The sequence below is a fragment of the Myotis davidii genome, unplaced genomic scaffold, assembly GCF_000327345.1.
Source record: "Myotis davidii unplaced genomic scaffold, ASM32734v1 scaffold238, whole genome shotgun sequence".
In the NCBI taxonomy this organism is placed as follows: domain Eukaryota; kingdom Metazoa; phylum Chordata; class Mammalia; order Chiroptera; family Vespertilionidae; genus Myotis; species Myotis davidii.
Window position 1 is genome coordinate 9668393 of NW_006293779.1, and position 14708 is coordinate 9683100.

The 14708-nt window shown below is 33.8% G+C and overlaps 1 protein-coding gene across 9 annotated transcripts in view; it reads left to right on the forward strand.

Moving 5' to 3' along the window:
- The window catches only part of PUM2 (pumilio RNA binding family member 2), a 68452-nt gene that overhangs the window by 13805 nt on the left and 39939 nt on the right, over window positions 1-14708 (forward strand). For 4 of the 9 annotated variants that reach the window (XM_015566398.1, XM_015566399.1, XM_015566401.1 and 1 more), the window contains exons 1-5: window positions 1062-1131; window positions 1976-2148; window positions 7677-7785; window positions 11615-11802; window positions 12373-12542. In XM_015566398.1, coding sequence (XP_015421884.1) covers window positions 2008-2148; window positions 7677-7785; window positions 11615-11802; window positions 12373-12542 — 608 coding nt within the window. In that variant the 5' untranslated portion in view covers window positions 1062-1131; window positions 1976-2007. Of the gene's footprint in view, window positions 1-1057; window positions 1132-1975; window positions 2149-3045; window positions 3120-7676; window positions 7786-11614; window positions 11803-12372; window positions 12543-14708 lie in introns of those variants that run through there. The other 5 variants (XM_015566400.1, XM_015566405.1, XM_015566406.1 and 2 more) reach the window with 3 other exon arrangements.

The following is a 14708-nucleotide window of genomic DNA, read 5'->3' on the forward strand; positions in this document are numbered from 1 at the left end:
CTCTAGTAAGAAAGTAAAAAAGAAGAATTATAAGGGACAAAGTAGCAACAGAGAGCAGTATTATAGGAAGGAAGGACTGCTTTGTAACATAAAAATGCTATGGAATTTTAGAGAGAGATAACTGACTGGAAAAAATAACAGGATTATATTGTAAGGCCCAAAACTTTTGAGGGCTATGCATTTATTTTAGGCTTAAGTGCTTTTCTCCAGCAATATTTAACACTATGAGGCAAGGGCCTTTGACTCAAGAACATAATCATTGTCATATGAAAGATAAAAAGCAATTTCAACTATGTTAGAAGTGGAAAAAATAAATACATGTTTTAGTTTGTGTTTGAGAGGGATGGAAAGGAATTCTTAAGAAAAAATGAGCATTATAATTACAGCTGATTAATTTATGCATTGCTTTGAACTATATCATCACTAAAGTAATTTTAGTGAAGTTTTTTTATTGCAGTGAGATCTACAAATAATGAAATGCTGAGGAATTTTGAAAAACCTTAACTGAAAGATGTAATGCAAAATAATAATATAATAGGAACTGCAATATAAAAAAAAGATAACTACACTTTAGTACTTGAGCTCGCTTCCTCTCTGCTCTTTATTTTCCTTCTATTCTTTTGCTCAAGAAACTAGTAGGTTTTCTTTTCCCACACAATTTTTAAAAATATTTTTTTATTGAGTTTAGGGAGAGAGAAACACCAATGAGAGAGAAACATCAACATTGATCGGCTGCCTCCTGCACCCCACACACTGGGGATCAACCCTGCAACCCAGGCATGTGCACTGACTGGGAATTGAACTAGCCACCTCTTGGTGCATGGGTTGACACTCAACCACTGAACCACACTGACCAGGCTGGCACACAGTTTTTAATGTAGATTGCTGTCATGTGCTCTGTTTAGGAAAACCTGTCTTCATAGAGAAATCTGTTCTTGCCCATCTCAACTCATGCTAACATCAGCAGTAACTAATATGATATAAAAATTAATATAAAAATAGTTGATGCAGTCCATTATTTAAATTTTTCTTTCTACTAATTCTGTTTTTGTTATTCAACAGGTTTGATTTGTGGATGAAATGAATCATGATTTTCAAGCTCTTGCATTAGAATCTCGGGGAATGGGAGAGGTAAATATTTATAAATGCTAAGAATGTATATTTCACTTTGATTATTTGAGCCATTTAGCCTTTTTTAACTGTAAATCTTGAAATTAGTGGTTAATGGTGTAGGTTTTTAAAACCTCCGATTATACACTTATGTAGTTGTGATTTTCAGCTTTTTTTGTGTGTGAGGTATGTATCCAGTTGATTGGTTAAATAATGTGTTATATTCATGTGTAATGAATCATAAATACTTTGCTCAGAAGAGTCTTCTTGATTCTTGTCCATCTGTTTTATATATGTATGCTGTTTGCTTTAGCCATACTAAATTGTTCACTATTTTCTCTTCCAAAAATCTCTCCTTGTTTGCTGTTTGCTTAAAAAAAACTTTAATCCTCTACAAGACTCTGTTGGAAAAGATGCTCATCTATTGTCCTTTTGCTGTCTGCAGTGGAATTATACTTCCTCATCTGACTTCTTACAGATCTTTATATATACTCTATTATATTACTGGTTAGTTTATTGTTTTATATTAGTCTCCTTAGTAGATTGATAGCTTCAAATGATTAGCACACAGTGGGTATTCTAAATTTATTAATGCTTTTTATCAGTCCTGTTAATCTGTGACTTGGGGGATCCCACTTAATCTCATCATTATATTATTTAAGGCATCAAAAATACTTAGTTTTCCATATACCTAATGAGTATTTAGAAAATCTTAATTGTTGATGAAAACCCTGTGGTCACATCTTTATTTTGTCATGTTCTGTAGTACTAACATAGTGTGAACTTTGATAAGACGAAATAATCGTGAACAGACCTAAGATGTGTAATTAATTGCTTGCTCCTGGAGATTATTTTACTTTGGTAGATTAGAGACCTTCCTGAGACTCACTCCATCCAATGCTGTGCTCTTCAGATGCAGAAAAAGAGTCCAGTCACTCCTCTGGACCACAAGAGGGCACCCTGCAGCTAGCTAACCCTCCCCTTCTCCAGAACAGCGTTTTCCAAAGAGTTTGTCATTTTCAGAGGACTGATTTAAGGGTGAGTTAAGGTGCTTAAGCATGAGTATTGCCAAAGTAAACTTGTTAGTTCAGTGCATAACGTAAAATTCTGGGCCCTAAAAATTTTGAAAAAGGGAATAATCCTTTAGTTAGAACTACAGTTTCACTACAATGCAGTGGAGTCTGCGTAGATATTATTTACCCTGTGGGTGAATAAAAAGAAGCAGTTGAAAGGGGCTTTTGTTTTTTTCCCTGCTGCTTGTTTTCTTTGGTCTTTCGAAAGCAGAATAACATATCTTAAAAGCAGGGTTGAATAATATTTCAGTCTAGTCTGTGGCAAACTTGAACTTAAATGATTTTTAAGAGCTAGTAAAGTCACACCTTACCTTAATTCTATTTAGACATACCCCCCTCCCAGCACTTTACTTCCCAAGTCTACATTATGTATATATTTACAGGTTGGCTCTTTTTTTTCTTCATTTCTAAATAGTATTTGTAAATCCAAAGATATCATTGCTGTTTTAAAAAAAAGTCAATCAATAATCAGAACCAGTAGTTGAAAGAGTTTAGTTAGTTATTTGGGGATGGAGGAGGGATATTTGAGGTTTATGCAAAGAGAGGAGTGGGGATGAATAGTATGTTAAATGATCTAAGCTTAAATCTAGGCTTTCTGAATGGAAATGTCAGAAATGCAGAGTGAAAGTGGCTAGGTTTAGACTTCCTGCTTTTTTGGCAGCTAGCAGCAGGTTAGTGCTTCTGTGACCTTCATCTAGTAAAAATGTATTTTTAAATAAGCTGTTACTCACTAATTAAGTGTTTTTCTTAACAGTTTACCAACTAATTCTGTTACCTCCAAGAGATAGCTAAGAAACCTACCCAGGTTTCTGTCTCTGGGTTCTCTCTCCCACAAGTCTTTCTATCTTTCCTCATCTCACAGGCAGCAGGGAACCTTCTGGGATTTCCTTCTTTGCCTGTCTCTCTCTCACCAGTCTTCTCCTCCTTTCCTGACAGGTGAGGTTTTTTGTTTTTGTTTTATCCCAGAATTCACTCATTTTAATAAATAAAAGCAGCCTTAAATTTCTGGTTCTTGAGTTTTCTAAAATTGCTTGTTATTTTTTTAACATGACATCCTTTTTTAATGGATTGGCCTATTCTTGACTTTTTCTATAAAAAATAAAGTTGTCCTTATTATGTCTTAAGTTGTAAACCTCTAATATACAAAGCACTGCATTACATAGAGACCTATTTGCATATGTATTGGTTTTTGTAGATCATGCCCATCATCAGAAGGGTAGTTTCTTCTAGTTATTCATTCACAAATAGAAACAGGTTTGTATTCATTCATAAACTCATTCCATTTTTTTTTTCATAGCACATTTCCATCAAAAGACCTACCTATTTGTGTTATGTCATATGACTTAAAAAGAGCAAAGCTAATCCATGTAGTGTTTCAAACTGTACTGCAGAGGCATATACCTATTTTATATATGTACATATAATGGAAACCAGCTATTTCAAATAGTTTTTAAATACCTGAGCATAATTTCATCTGCATAAATTCCTATCTTAATTCTATCTTAAACTTTATCCACTATAATAAATACCCACATATGGGCCAAATATCATAATAATATCTTAAACTGTTTTATTCATTATATCTAGTGGTGGCCTGTTATTGGAAATTTCAGAGACATTGATGGATACACTGTGCTTAAAAAGAACCATCTTCTGTGGTAGTTGAATGTAAAACAGTACCTTAGAATTAAACAGATGGGTTTAGATTTTAATGCTTCGATCTACTATGTATATACAGGGTGGGGCAAAAATAGGTTTACAATTATATGGAAAATAATATAATTAATAATAATACATGAATAAACTGTTTCTCTTATTAGCAACTGTAAGCTTCCTTTTGCCTCACCCTGTATTAAAAGATTCATATTTTCAGTAATGAAGATACCTAATATTTATGTGTCTACTATGTGCTAGATGCTGTTCTAAGCAGCTATGTTATTTCATTCTAGCCTCATAAAAACTCTTTGACGGTAGCTTTATTATTATTCTTACTTTATCGATGAGGAAACTGAAGCTCGAAGTGGTTAATTTTATGGCCCAAGACTATTAATAGTGTTTAAATGGCAATTTGAACTTATGAGTGCCTTGACTATTTATAATACTGCTTCATATTGGAAGTAACAGCATATGATAATGTTTACTGGTGACATTAAGGGATATTAGAAATGGAGAACATTTGGGGAAATAGTATGATTTTTAAAAAATTAAGAAGTATTGATACCTTTTACTAACAGAAAAGTCCTAGGAGGGAATTACTTTGTGTCTTTCTTGTTCTCTGCACACTTAGTTATTAACATCTTAGTTATGCCTATCTTGTATGAACTTCTATTATAGTCACTTTACATTCTAATTTGCCAAGACAGTCCGGATATATTTATCTGTCTTCATGGCATAATTATTAATAACACGAACACCTCCTTTCTCAAAACTCTCCCAAATTGGATGTTATATGAACACCTTAATTTAAAACACCATAATGTAGACACATGGCCTTTAAATCCTTAGAATTATGTTAATTTTGTTAGTTTGGTCATTTTACATAACAAATCTGACGTCTAAGTGCCCTCATAGTATATATACTAGCTGGAGTGTATTTATTTTGAGACAGTACCCTAGAGTGTTGACTGATTTCTTTGGGGATGGAGAGGGCAAGCTATAAATGCTTCTTTAAGAAAATAACTGATAAAATGGAGGACCATGGAGGGATGAATTTGTATGTCTACTCAATCATTTCTGAGTTGGAAGGACAGACAAGCAGGTTGACAAGAAATACTGAGTTGTCTGACCTTGGTTTAAAGCTTTTGTGAATTATGGAAATACGGAAGTGGTATGGGATAATGTATCTTACCGATCTTCAAGATCTCTTAGCCCTTGTTTTCTGTAATGTGTTATTACAGTAAAAGAGTCTCCAGGGGCAAATCTCTATTTTTATTGCAGTTTCAACCAATGTAGCAATGTAATCTTTTCTTTTTTTAACTGTTCTATCTGGAATTGTTGCCTTTCTGTATATTTAGTCCTTTGAACTTACTTTTGGTCACAAGCTAGTAGTTTCTCCAAAAGTTTGACAGTGTCTAAACTGTCACAGAAAGCTGTTTCTGGAATGTTGGTAATAGCCTTTGCTAGAAGTATTAATATTATTAACTACTAAATTCTTTTCCTGTGCATGATAACTTAGAAATGGTTGCAAAATGAAAAGATATACAAAGCACAGTGCTTGGCAAAAAGTAGGCACACTAGATTAGTGCTTGACATAGATACCCCCCTCCCCCCAGTTGTGCAGTTTGCATTTTAAAGCAGTGCTCTATGACTAAATCACTAAACTGAACCTTACCCAGAAGACTTTGAAATACTCTTCTAAAGAGATTCTGTTATTTCTAATATCTCAGAAGATAAGTTTGTTTTAACCACTTCTATGTCTGGGATAAATGTTTCTATTAAGGTGTTATAACTTTATTTTCAATTTTTCATTTGAAACATTTTTCTTCATGAAGTGTGGGATAAGAACATGTCTTTATTCTCTGACCATTTGTCATTTTTCTTCGTGAAGTGGCCTATTTATACAGTATTTTTAAGGGATTAACTTGGTTTTTTACTATGAGTAAGTGTTCATTTTAAATATATTAAGTACAATGCTTTAGTATTGTATTACTAGCTTTGTTTTTTGTTTCCATATTTACATGAAGCTTCTGTAATGAGATTTTTAAAAATTGAAGGAACAGAGATTATTTTATTGGGATCCTCTTTAGAGCAGATTATTGTCTAAATTTTAAATACATATATTTGCAACCCAGGAAAATGCAAACATGCAAAAACTTATTTTTTTAATAGCAGAAGTTAGTTTCCTTTCAAATTAAAAATTAAAAAATATGTATCTGTAGATTAGGAACATGCCCAAGTTGAATTTTCCCCTTTCTCTTCAAAGCAGCTTCTCCTGTGTTTTGTGTTTTGTGTTTTTTCTTTTTCTTTTTCTGTTTTGGTCAATAGTACAACCATTTACCTTGTTAACCAAATTTTAAAGTTTTATCTATTTTATCAACCCATCCTCATTTGCATTTATATTTTATTGATTCTCCTAAATGTTTTTCACATCCATTCTATTTTCTCGCTTCTTTCTGACATATTATTTCAGTTCTTGTCATGTTCACCCTGTTGTAATTCTCCTAAACTGATTTCCTTGCCTATAATCTAGAATATTTCTATTCTTACAATGTGCAACTTGAGTTGTTTTCTCAACACAGTGTCACTCTTGCCAACCTCTCTTGATTCTCTTTGGTTTTAATGTAATATGCAGTTTCTTTAGTATGTCTTTAAGGTTTCTCATAATCTGACCTAGATACCTTTATCAGCATCAACTTTGACCTTCCTGCATCTGTTCTTCTATCTCACACACTATTCCACACTCTATGCATCTTCTCAAGTTGTTCCTTTGTTTATGATTTACTTTGTCTTCCTCACCTTCCACATAAACTTTGAGCCCCCAACACACACAATTTTATCTCTCAGACCCAATTCAAGTTTTACTATTTATTTTATTATCATTAATTTTATGTTTCTGAACTCTCTGTAGATAAGGTCTCCATGCCTTTAAGGAGGCAAACACGAATAAGTATATACATGTTTAATTCTGAGCATTGAAAGATTGGGCTGAGACAGATTGATGATAGCCTTTCAAATGGTTTAAAATGCCAAATGCATGTCTCAGAAAACCAGTCTGTTCTTCTTAAATAAACATATTTCCAGCCCACCTCCTGACTGTCAGGGAAGGTGAGGAGAGACCTGAGATGAATATTAAAGTATGGTTAGGAATTGGCCAGATGTACATTTTGAGTAATCAGTGAATAATTGTATCAATATAACTTTTATGTGCTGTGTATGTTGCAATATAGGATAAATAGAGCACAGGACTTTGAAATTGTTATCTCCAAAGTATTTGAGGATCTTTTCTGTGTACCTCTCCCATTATCTATAGCTTCCTGATTTGGAATTGGTAGGTTACTAGGATCAGGACCTAGGAAGAGTTGTGAAGTTCACTTCCATTGATTAAGCGAAGTAGGAATGAAAATAATGTTTTCCATCAAGGAAACTGTAGAATAGGAGGTGAACCAAGGGCAGTATTTGGAAGTAAAGGCAAATTTTTTATCACTGTAGATATTTTTATTGTATTACCTATATCTTAGAAATTTAGTAATTTTTTTGATCAATTTATAAAGAAAATCACATGACATTCAACCAATATGTGTTTTGAAAAATGTTAAAAATCAGGGAAAGTCAGATGTTGACTTTGATATAATGTTTAGGACTAGAATTATTAGAGCCAGTACTCAAATATAAGTAGGAAGTTATTTTTTTATTGAAACAAATTAGGTAATAGGTCACTCTGAATTTTCATTGAAATTAACTTGTACATATTAGTGGTAAATTTGCTTTCCTCTATATATTAGTTATTTGTAATTAGAATAAAATTTGAATGTAATATTTTTCTCCCCCAAATAGCTTTTGCCGACCAAAAAGTTTTGGGAACCTGATGATTCAACAAAAGATGGACAAAAAGGCATTTTTCTTGGGGATGATGAATGGAGAGAGACTGCATGGGGAACTTCTCGTAAGTTTGTGATATATGTGTGAGAATTATTAATTTATTTGACTTTTTAAAAACCCTGCCTACTCCCAGGCAATAGTTGGAGAAAATTTGTGATGTCTTGGTTGAAGATTTCATTAATCGTTATAATGCCATTTTCAGGTGTAAATTGATCCTTATCTAATGATCCACTTATTGACTGGAAGTGCTTGTCACAATAAGATTTACTAAGTTTTTCTTTGAAGTGAAAACTGATTATAGAATTCTGAATTCTCATTAAAATAGAGGATGCATTAACCATAGAAATTTTAAATTGTATTATAGGACAGTGACAGATTTATCTAATTGCAGCCTAATCTAGCTTTATAAGACAGTAGCCACACCCAAAAAGAAAGTAAACTTCCTTAGTAAGATAGAATTCCCAGAAAGGGAGCAGTCTGAATTTTTTAAAAATATATTTTTATTGATTTTAGAGAGGAAGGGAGAGGGAGAGAGCAATAGAAACATCATTGATGAGAGAGAATCATTGATCATCTGCCTCCTGCATGCCTCCTATTTGGGATTGAGCCTGGAACCTGGGCATGTGCCCAATCAGAAATCAAACTGTGACCGCCTGGTTCATAGGTCGACGCTCAACCACAGCCACACTGGCTGTGTCTTTATTTTTTTAAAAAAAAATTTTAGTTTTATGTGTACACCATAGTGGCTAGATAATCATGTACTTTACAAGCACCCAACCGATATTTCAAGTACCAAACTGGCACCGTACATAATTATTACATTAGTGACCATATTCTCTCTGCTGTACTATACATTCTCAGGACTATTTTGTGACTACCAGTTTGTGGTTCCCCATCCCTTAACCTTTTTCACCCAGCTCCCCAATTCCTCAGTCTATTCTCTGGCAATTAATACTCTACATTTAAAATGGAAAAAGGAATGAAAGCCTTGGCCATTGTGGCTCAGTTGGGTGAGCATCTTTCCATTCACTAAAAGATTGCCAGTTCTATTTCTGGTAGCACACATGCCCTGGTGCAGTGGGCTTGATCCCCCAGTAGGGGGCGTGCAGGAGGCAGCTAATGAATATTTCTCTCCCTTTATCTCTCTGAAATCAATTAAAAAACATATTTAAGAAAAAGATTGAAAGCTTTGGTAACTACTAATTTAGACTAAATTTTCCTAAAAATAATGAGAATTTTCTTTGAGTTTAACCAGTGAGCACTACCAGTTTATGGTAGTGCTTGGTCTGTACCTTTTCCACCAGTTTCACCAGCCAGTGGTAATGTATTCTCAAACCAATAAATGAGATTTCATCTTTTGCCTCAAGGAATCCATCCCCCCCCCACCGCGCCCCTCCCCAGATTTTAACATATATTAGATTGGTCTCTTAATTTAAATTATTCATTTATTTGGACCGGGATACATTTTTCCCCCTAAAAGGCACTTATACTTTGCTAGAAATCACATGTGCTTAAAAACTGATAGATAGACATGCTTTGATTTTTGTTTTGGGAATTGAATGGTTAATAACTATTTACCAGAACCAGATATTTTTTAAAGCATTCCAAAGCAAAGCATCTTGAGCACATTTGTTCCTGATATTTCTAATTTATAATTTTAGTTAATTCCTTATATCATTCTCCCAATTTTTTTAGTTAAATGGATAAAATTTTGAAGAGGAATATTAGTTTTTAGTAGTAGACATGAGAAATAAATGGAGTTATATTTACTGAACAAACTTTATTGAATTCCAAGCATGTACAAATAAGAATAACATTCCTGTTCTAAAGGAATTGTTCTAAGAAAGATTATTTCCATGACTGCAGGAGACTGTCATATTTCCTTTTAGCTGAACTGAACTACTTGTGATTGTTAATTTCATTTTGTTCTGGAACTTCCAGATCTTTGAACATGCTGGTTTCTCTTAACTGAAATGCTCTTTCCACCCCCATCTTCACTTTTATTTTTTTCCCACTTTAATTCTTGCCCTTCTGATTGTAGTTTAAGACTAGAAAAGATTGATACCCTTTTCTTCCCTTCTAATAATAATCTGGATTGTTTTTATTGAAGCACTTTTACTCTGTTATGATTGCCTTCTATTAAGCCTATAATATCTTTGAGGGTAGGAACTGTCTTGTTTGTTCTTTCATACAACAGACAGTAAATCAGTATTTGAACTGAGTAAATGAATGGGTGAATGATAAATAAAAAATATGGCTAAATTTCTCATGGATAAAGATATTAAAATAGAAATGTTTTTATATGATTTAACAAAAGTAGCAATCATTTAAAAATTATTACAGTTAATGAAATAAAGATTAGGTACTTCTGTGATAGTTCAGCCACTTAAGGACTAGACCTCATATTGAGTATTGAACATGTTCACAAAAAAGCCATAGGTAGCAAGAGCCTATTGGTTCCTTTAAAAACTTTTTTTTTGCAAATGTATATGAATGTTGCCTCAAATGTTTTATTATATTTGTATTCATTTGCTCTCAGAGCTTAAGTACTGCCTTTTCTTTTGTCACAGAAATATTTAGAAAGAGTATTCGTACCAGATGTATAATTTTTTGTTAATCAAAAATAAATGGAAAACTTTTAAACTAGAAAGGACTTTTTAAAATAGCCTTTAAGCGATACTTACGTTTTTTGTTTTGTTGGTTTTTTGTTTTGTTGGTTTTTTAAACATCTTCGATACATAGTTTTTACACCAAGAATAGGAAATTCTGTGTTACTACTTAGTTTTTATACCAAGAATAGAAAATTCAGTGTTACTACTAGTTTGTGCTATAAACACAAACAATAAGTTTGTATTTATAGCAGTATTGCCATGTGTTCTGCATCTGTCCAGTACATAACAGTAAGCTTGAGAAGTGCCTCTGCCAATTTAGGAACAGTTATCTTTATTCTAGAATTTATCCCTAAAGGTTTTTGTCTTGAATTGTTATGAATCACCAAAATAACTTCTTTTTCAATTACAGTTGGCATACAGTATTAGTTTTAGGGGTACAACATAGTGATTAGACATTTATATAACTTACAAAATGATCTTTCCAATAAGCCTAGTAGTACCCATCTGATACCATATGTACTTACTATATTACTAGAGGCCCGGTGCACGAATTCATGCACAGGTGGGGTCCCTTGGCCTGGCCGGTGATCAGGGTCGATGGGGGCCAACCGGCCGGGGAGGGACTGCGGGAGGGCTCCAGGGCGTGTCTGGCCCTCTCTCCTAGTCCTTATCAGCCTGACCCCAGCAGCAAGCTAACCTACTAGTTGGAGCATCTGCCCTCTGGTGGTCAGTGTGCACCATAGCCACTGGTCAAGCGGTCAACTGAATGGTCGACCGATTGGTCAGACACTTAGCATATTATGCTTTTATTATATAGGATTATTCATTATATTCCCTATGCTGTACTTTATATTCCCTATGACTGTTTTTATAACTGGTAATTTGCACATCTTAATCTCTGTACCGTTTCCACCCATTTCCCCAGCCCCCCTCCCATCTGGCAACCATCAGTTTGAAGAACCTTCATTTTTTAATGTTTATAGGCAACTGAGCCTTCGGATTGTTTCTCCATTGACCGTTTTTGGTTGACAGATTTAAAACAAAACATATAAAACTTCACATAGGCTTTTACCTGTGTTTTCATCAAATGGCTCTTTTTATCTGGATTAAGACATGTGCCCAGTAAGTCTCAGCAGAATGAAGAGCTTTTCATAAAGATTGTAATAATATTAAAAATAGAACAGTATACTGTTTTTTCTTATTTTAGTGTATTAATTTGTGTAAGTTTATTCAGTTAATTTAAAAGTACAAATATGAAATTGTGTTCTTTCTTCCAAACAGACCATTCACTATCCCAGCCTATTATGGTACAGAGAAGATCTGGACAGGGTTTTCATGGAAACAGTGAAGTAAATGCAATACTGTCTCCGCGATCAGAAAGTGGAGGCCTTGGTGTGAGCATGGTAGAATATGTGCTAAGTTCTTCTCCTGCTGATAAATTGGATTCTCGATTTAGGAAGGGGACTTTTGTAAGTATTTTGAATAAAGAAATATTTAATAATTGTTCAGTGGTTATTTGTTTATCTTTAAATCAGTTTATTTTTCTGGCCCTTCCTAGAGCTAAAGGAAATTGTGTAGCTAGCTATTAGTGCTCATCTTCTTCTCTTGGCCACTTCTTGAAAAACATGAAACAGTAGAACTCCTGAGAATATTTATATTCTTAACCATGTTACAAAAATGAAACCATATTAATTCCAATACATAATTTGCAAGATTAAAATTGCTTATTTGTGGTAGAACTTGATCTGAAAGTAAGTAAACAAAATCATCTCTGCATTAAGTAGAATTTTAATCTCGTTTGTGGTGGTACCGCTTATTCAGCACCGCTATAGTTAAGGTTGCCTTAGCCCTTCTGTTATAAATCACTGGTTTGCACTCAATTTTTTGGCCTTTGATAAATTAGTTGAATACAAAATTAAAGTAAGATTCAATGTTTTTATTGTTTACATGCACCATAGTGTAGTTTTAGGTCACCTTATGGTGCCCTTTTTTGTGTGTTCTATTAAATATTCAGAATCAAACAGATTCTTTTTCCTCAGGGCACTAGAGATGCTGAAACAGATGGACCTGAGAAAGGAGATCAAAAAGGCAAGGCTTCTCCATTTGAGGAGGACCAAAACAGAGATCTTAAACAAGGAGATGATGATGATTCTAAAATAAATGGCAGAGGTTTGCCAAATGGAATGGATGCCGATTGCAAAGATTTTAAGTAAGATTTTAACTTTCTCAAGAAGAAAAGCATATCTCTTTAGGGATTATTATTACTAGTTGATGTAACTGATGTAGACATTTTTCCAGTTTGGGTTTATTTTATTTCCCTTTGTACTTTGTGTTACTCTACAGGAACATTTAATTTTTTAAATAAGAAATATTAGTTAATGATTATGAGCCATTTTTAAAAAACAATTCTTAAAAATATTCTCTCAACTAGTGCATTCCATTGAAGGCGTTAATGTTAGAAGCTACTGTTACCTTTCTAAATTTTAACTTTTTCCTTCCTGCTAAAGTTTAGTGGATTTCAAATTTAATAGTGATTTTTCCTGGCAGACTTCTTGGTGTTGCTCTCTTTTTTTTAAAATATATTTTATTAATTTTTTACAGAGAGGAAGGGACAGGGATAGAGAGTTAGAAACATTGATGAGAGAGAAACATGGAGACCAGCTGCCTCCTGCACACTCCCTTCTGGGGATGTGCCCGCAACCAAGGTACATGCCCTTGACCGGAATACAACCTGGGACCCTTCAGTCCACAGGCCTATCCACTGAGCCAAACCAGTTAGGGCTTGGGGTTGCTCTTAAGCACCTTTCTGTGGAGTTTCCTATTTTTATCCCTGTTTTGTGTTTCCTACCTCCAATTTAATTCTTAATCTTGAAAATGAGGAAACATAATTAGCTCTTAGGATCTGTGACCTTTATATGAGTTTGTGTTAAAACTTAACATTCCTGAAATTGGGAAGTGGGGAGCATATTAGAGGCTTCAAAAAGTTAGCTTTCAGCTCAATTCTATAAGTTGTAGCTTTTTAGTTGTCTATTTATGGCAATTAAATATTTCTTCTAACCTTTGACTAGGTGATGCACCTTTGTCTAAATATTAGGACGTTGTTTCTTTGTAATGATTTCCTATACTTTATACTTCAATAATGAGATGCTTTGGGGCCTGTCCCTGAAAATGAGCCATTTCTTTGAGATATTCTGAACCGTGGAATCTCAGTTAACTGAGTGTAGGTACATGTGGGTTTTACATTGATTGCCTTAGTCATCAAAATCAGAGAAACAAGGTCTCTTTAAAAGTGTCATTTTATTTGTCCTAAGTGCAAAAAAGCATCCAAAACCAGGAAACCTCTTTTGATAAGAAATAAATTTAATGCTAGTCAATTTGTTTTAGAACCGTATCCTGATTTTGCTCTTCTGCTGTTACTAATCTAAATTTTGGTCAAGGGCATGCATGTAAAACTGAATTGATTATAAACCCCTCAGAGTATACATTTATAATTGAAGTGTTAATACACCATTAACTATAGCAAGAAAAGAGCACCACTGATAGCACATGACTTTTTTCCTATTGTATCCTGCACTTTTTGCTAAATTAGAGTTGTTTTCTATAAGAGGTTATACTTTTCCATATTAATATGAATTTACATTACAGTGTAAAAGTATTTTAAACTAATAGCTATGGCCATATGGTCACTGCTGCATATCATTAATATGTACATTAGCTAATAAATCATCAATATATACATTATCAGAATAGAACTGCAACGAATGAAAAAACTATAGCAGACGGTCTTTTTATTTTTTTAATTGGCTGATTTTAAAGAACATCATTTCAGTCTCACTCCCCTCCTCCATATATTCTGAATGATAAATAAACCTTTGGAATAGTCACATGAAAAATTAGGTATGCATAAAGCGGAAAGGAGTTTGAAATTTCTTCTAATATTATATGGACAATGGTTGATATTTAAATAAAATGTAAGTTCACCTAAATATCTGGGAAATCATTCTTAGAATTCAGTAGTTACTTTGTAAAATGTTCTGTATGTGTTAGCAAACTTATCCCAATGTAAAGTACCTGATAGTGGGGGACCGTTACATAGATGTAACAACTGGCATTGAAAGCTAGGTAAAATAATTATTGCCATTTATTTAAGCACTTATATATGAACATACTGTGAACTCATTGTTCCTCAAAACAAACTTATTTCTTGTACGGGGAAAGCATCTTATTTAAAATATTTCAGAGGGAAGGTGGGGGTTGGGGGGGTAGGGATTAACCAAAGAACTTATATGCCTATATGCATATAAGTGGACATATACAATAGTGTGATGAGGGGCCAGGAGGGAACTGCTGGAGGTGGAGGGGGTCAGTAGGGAAA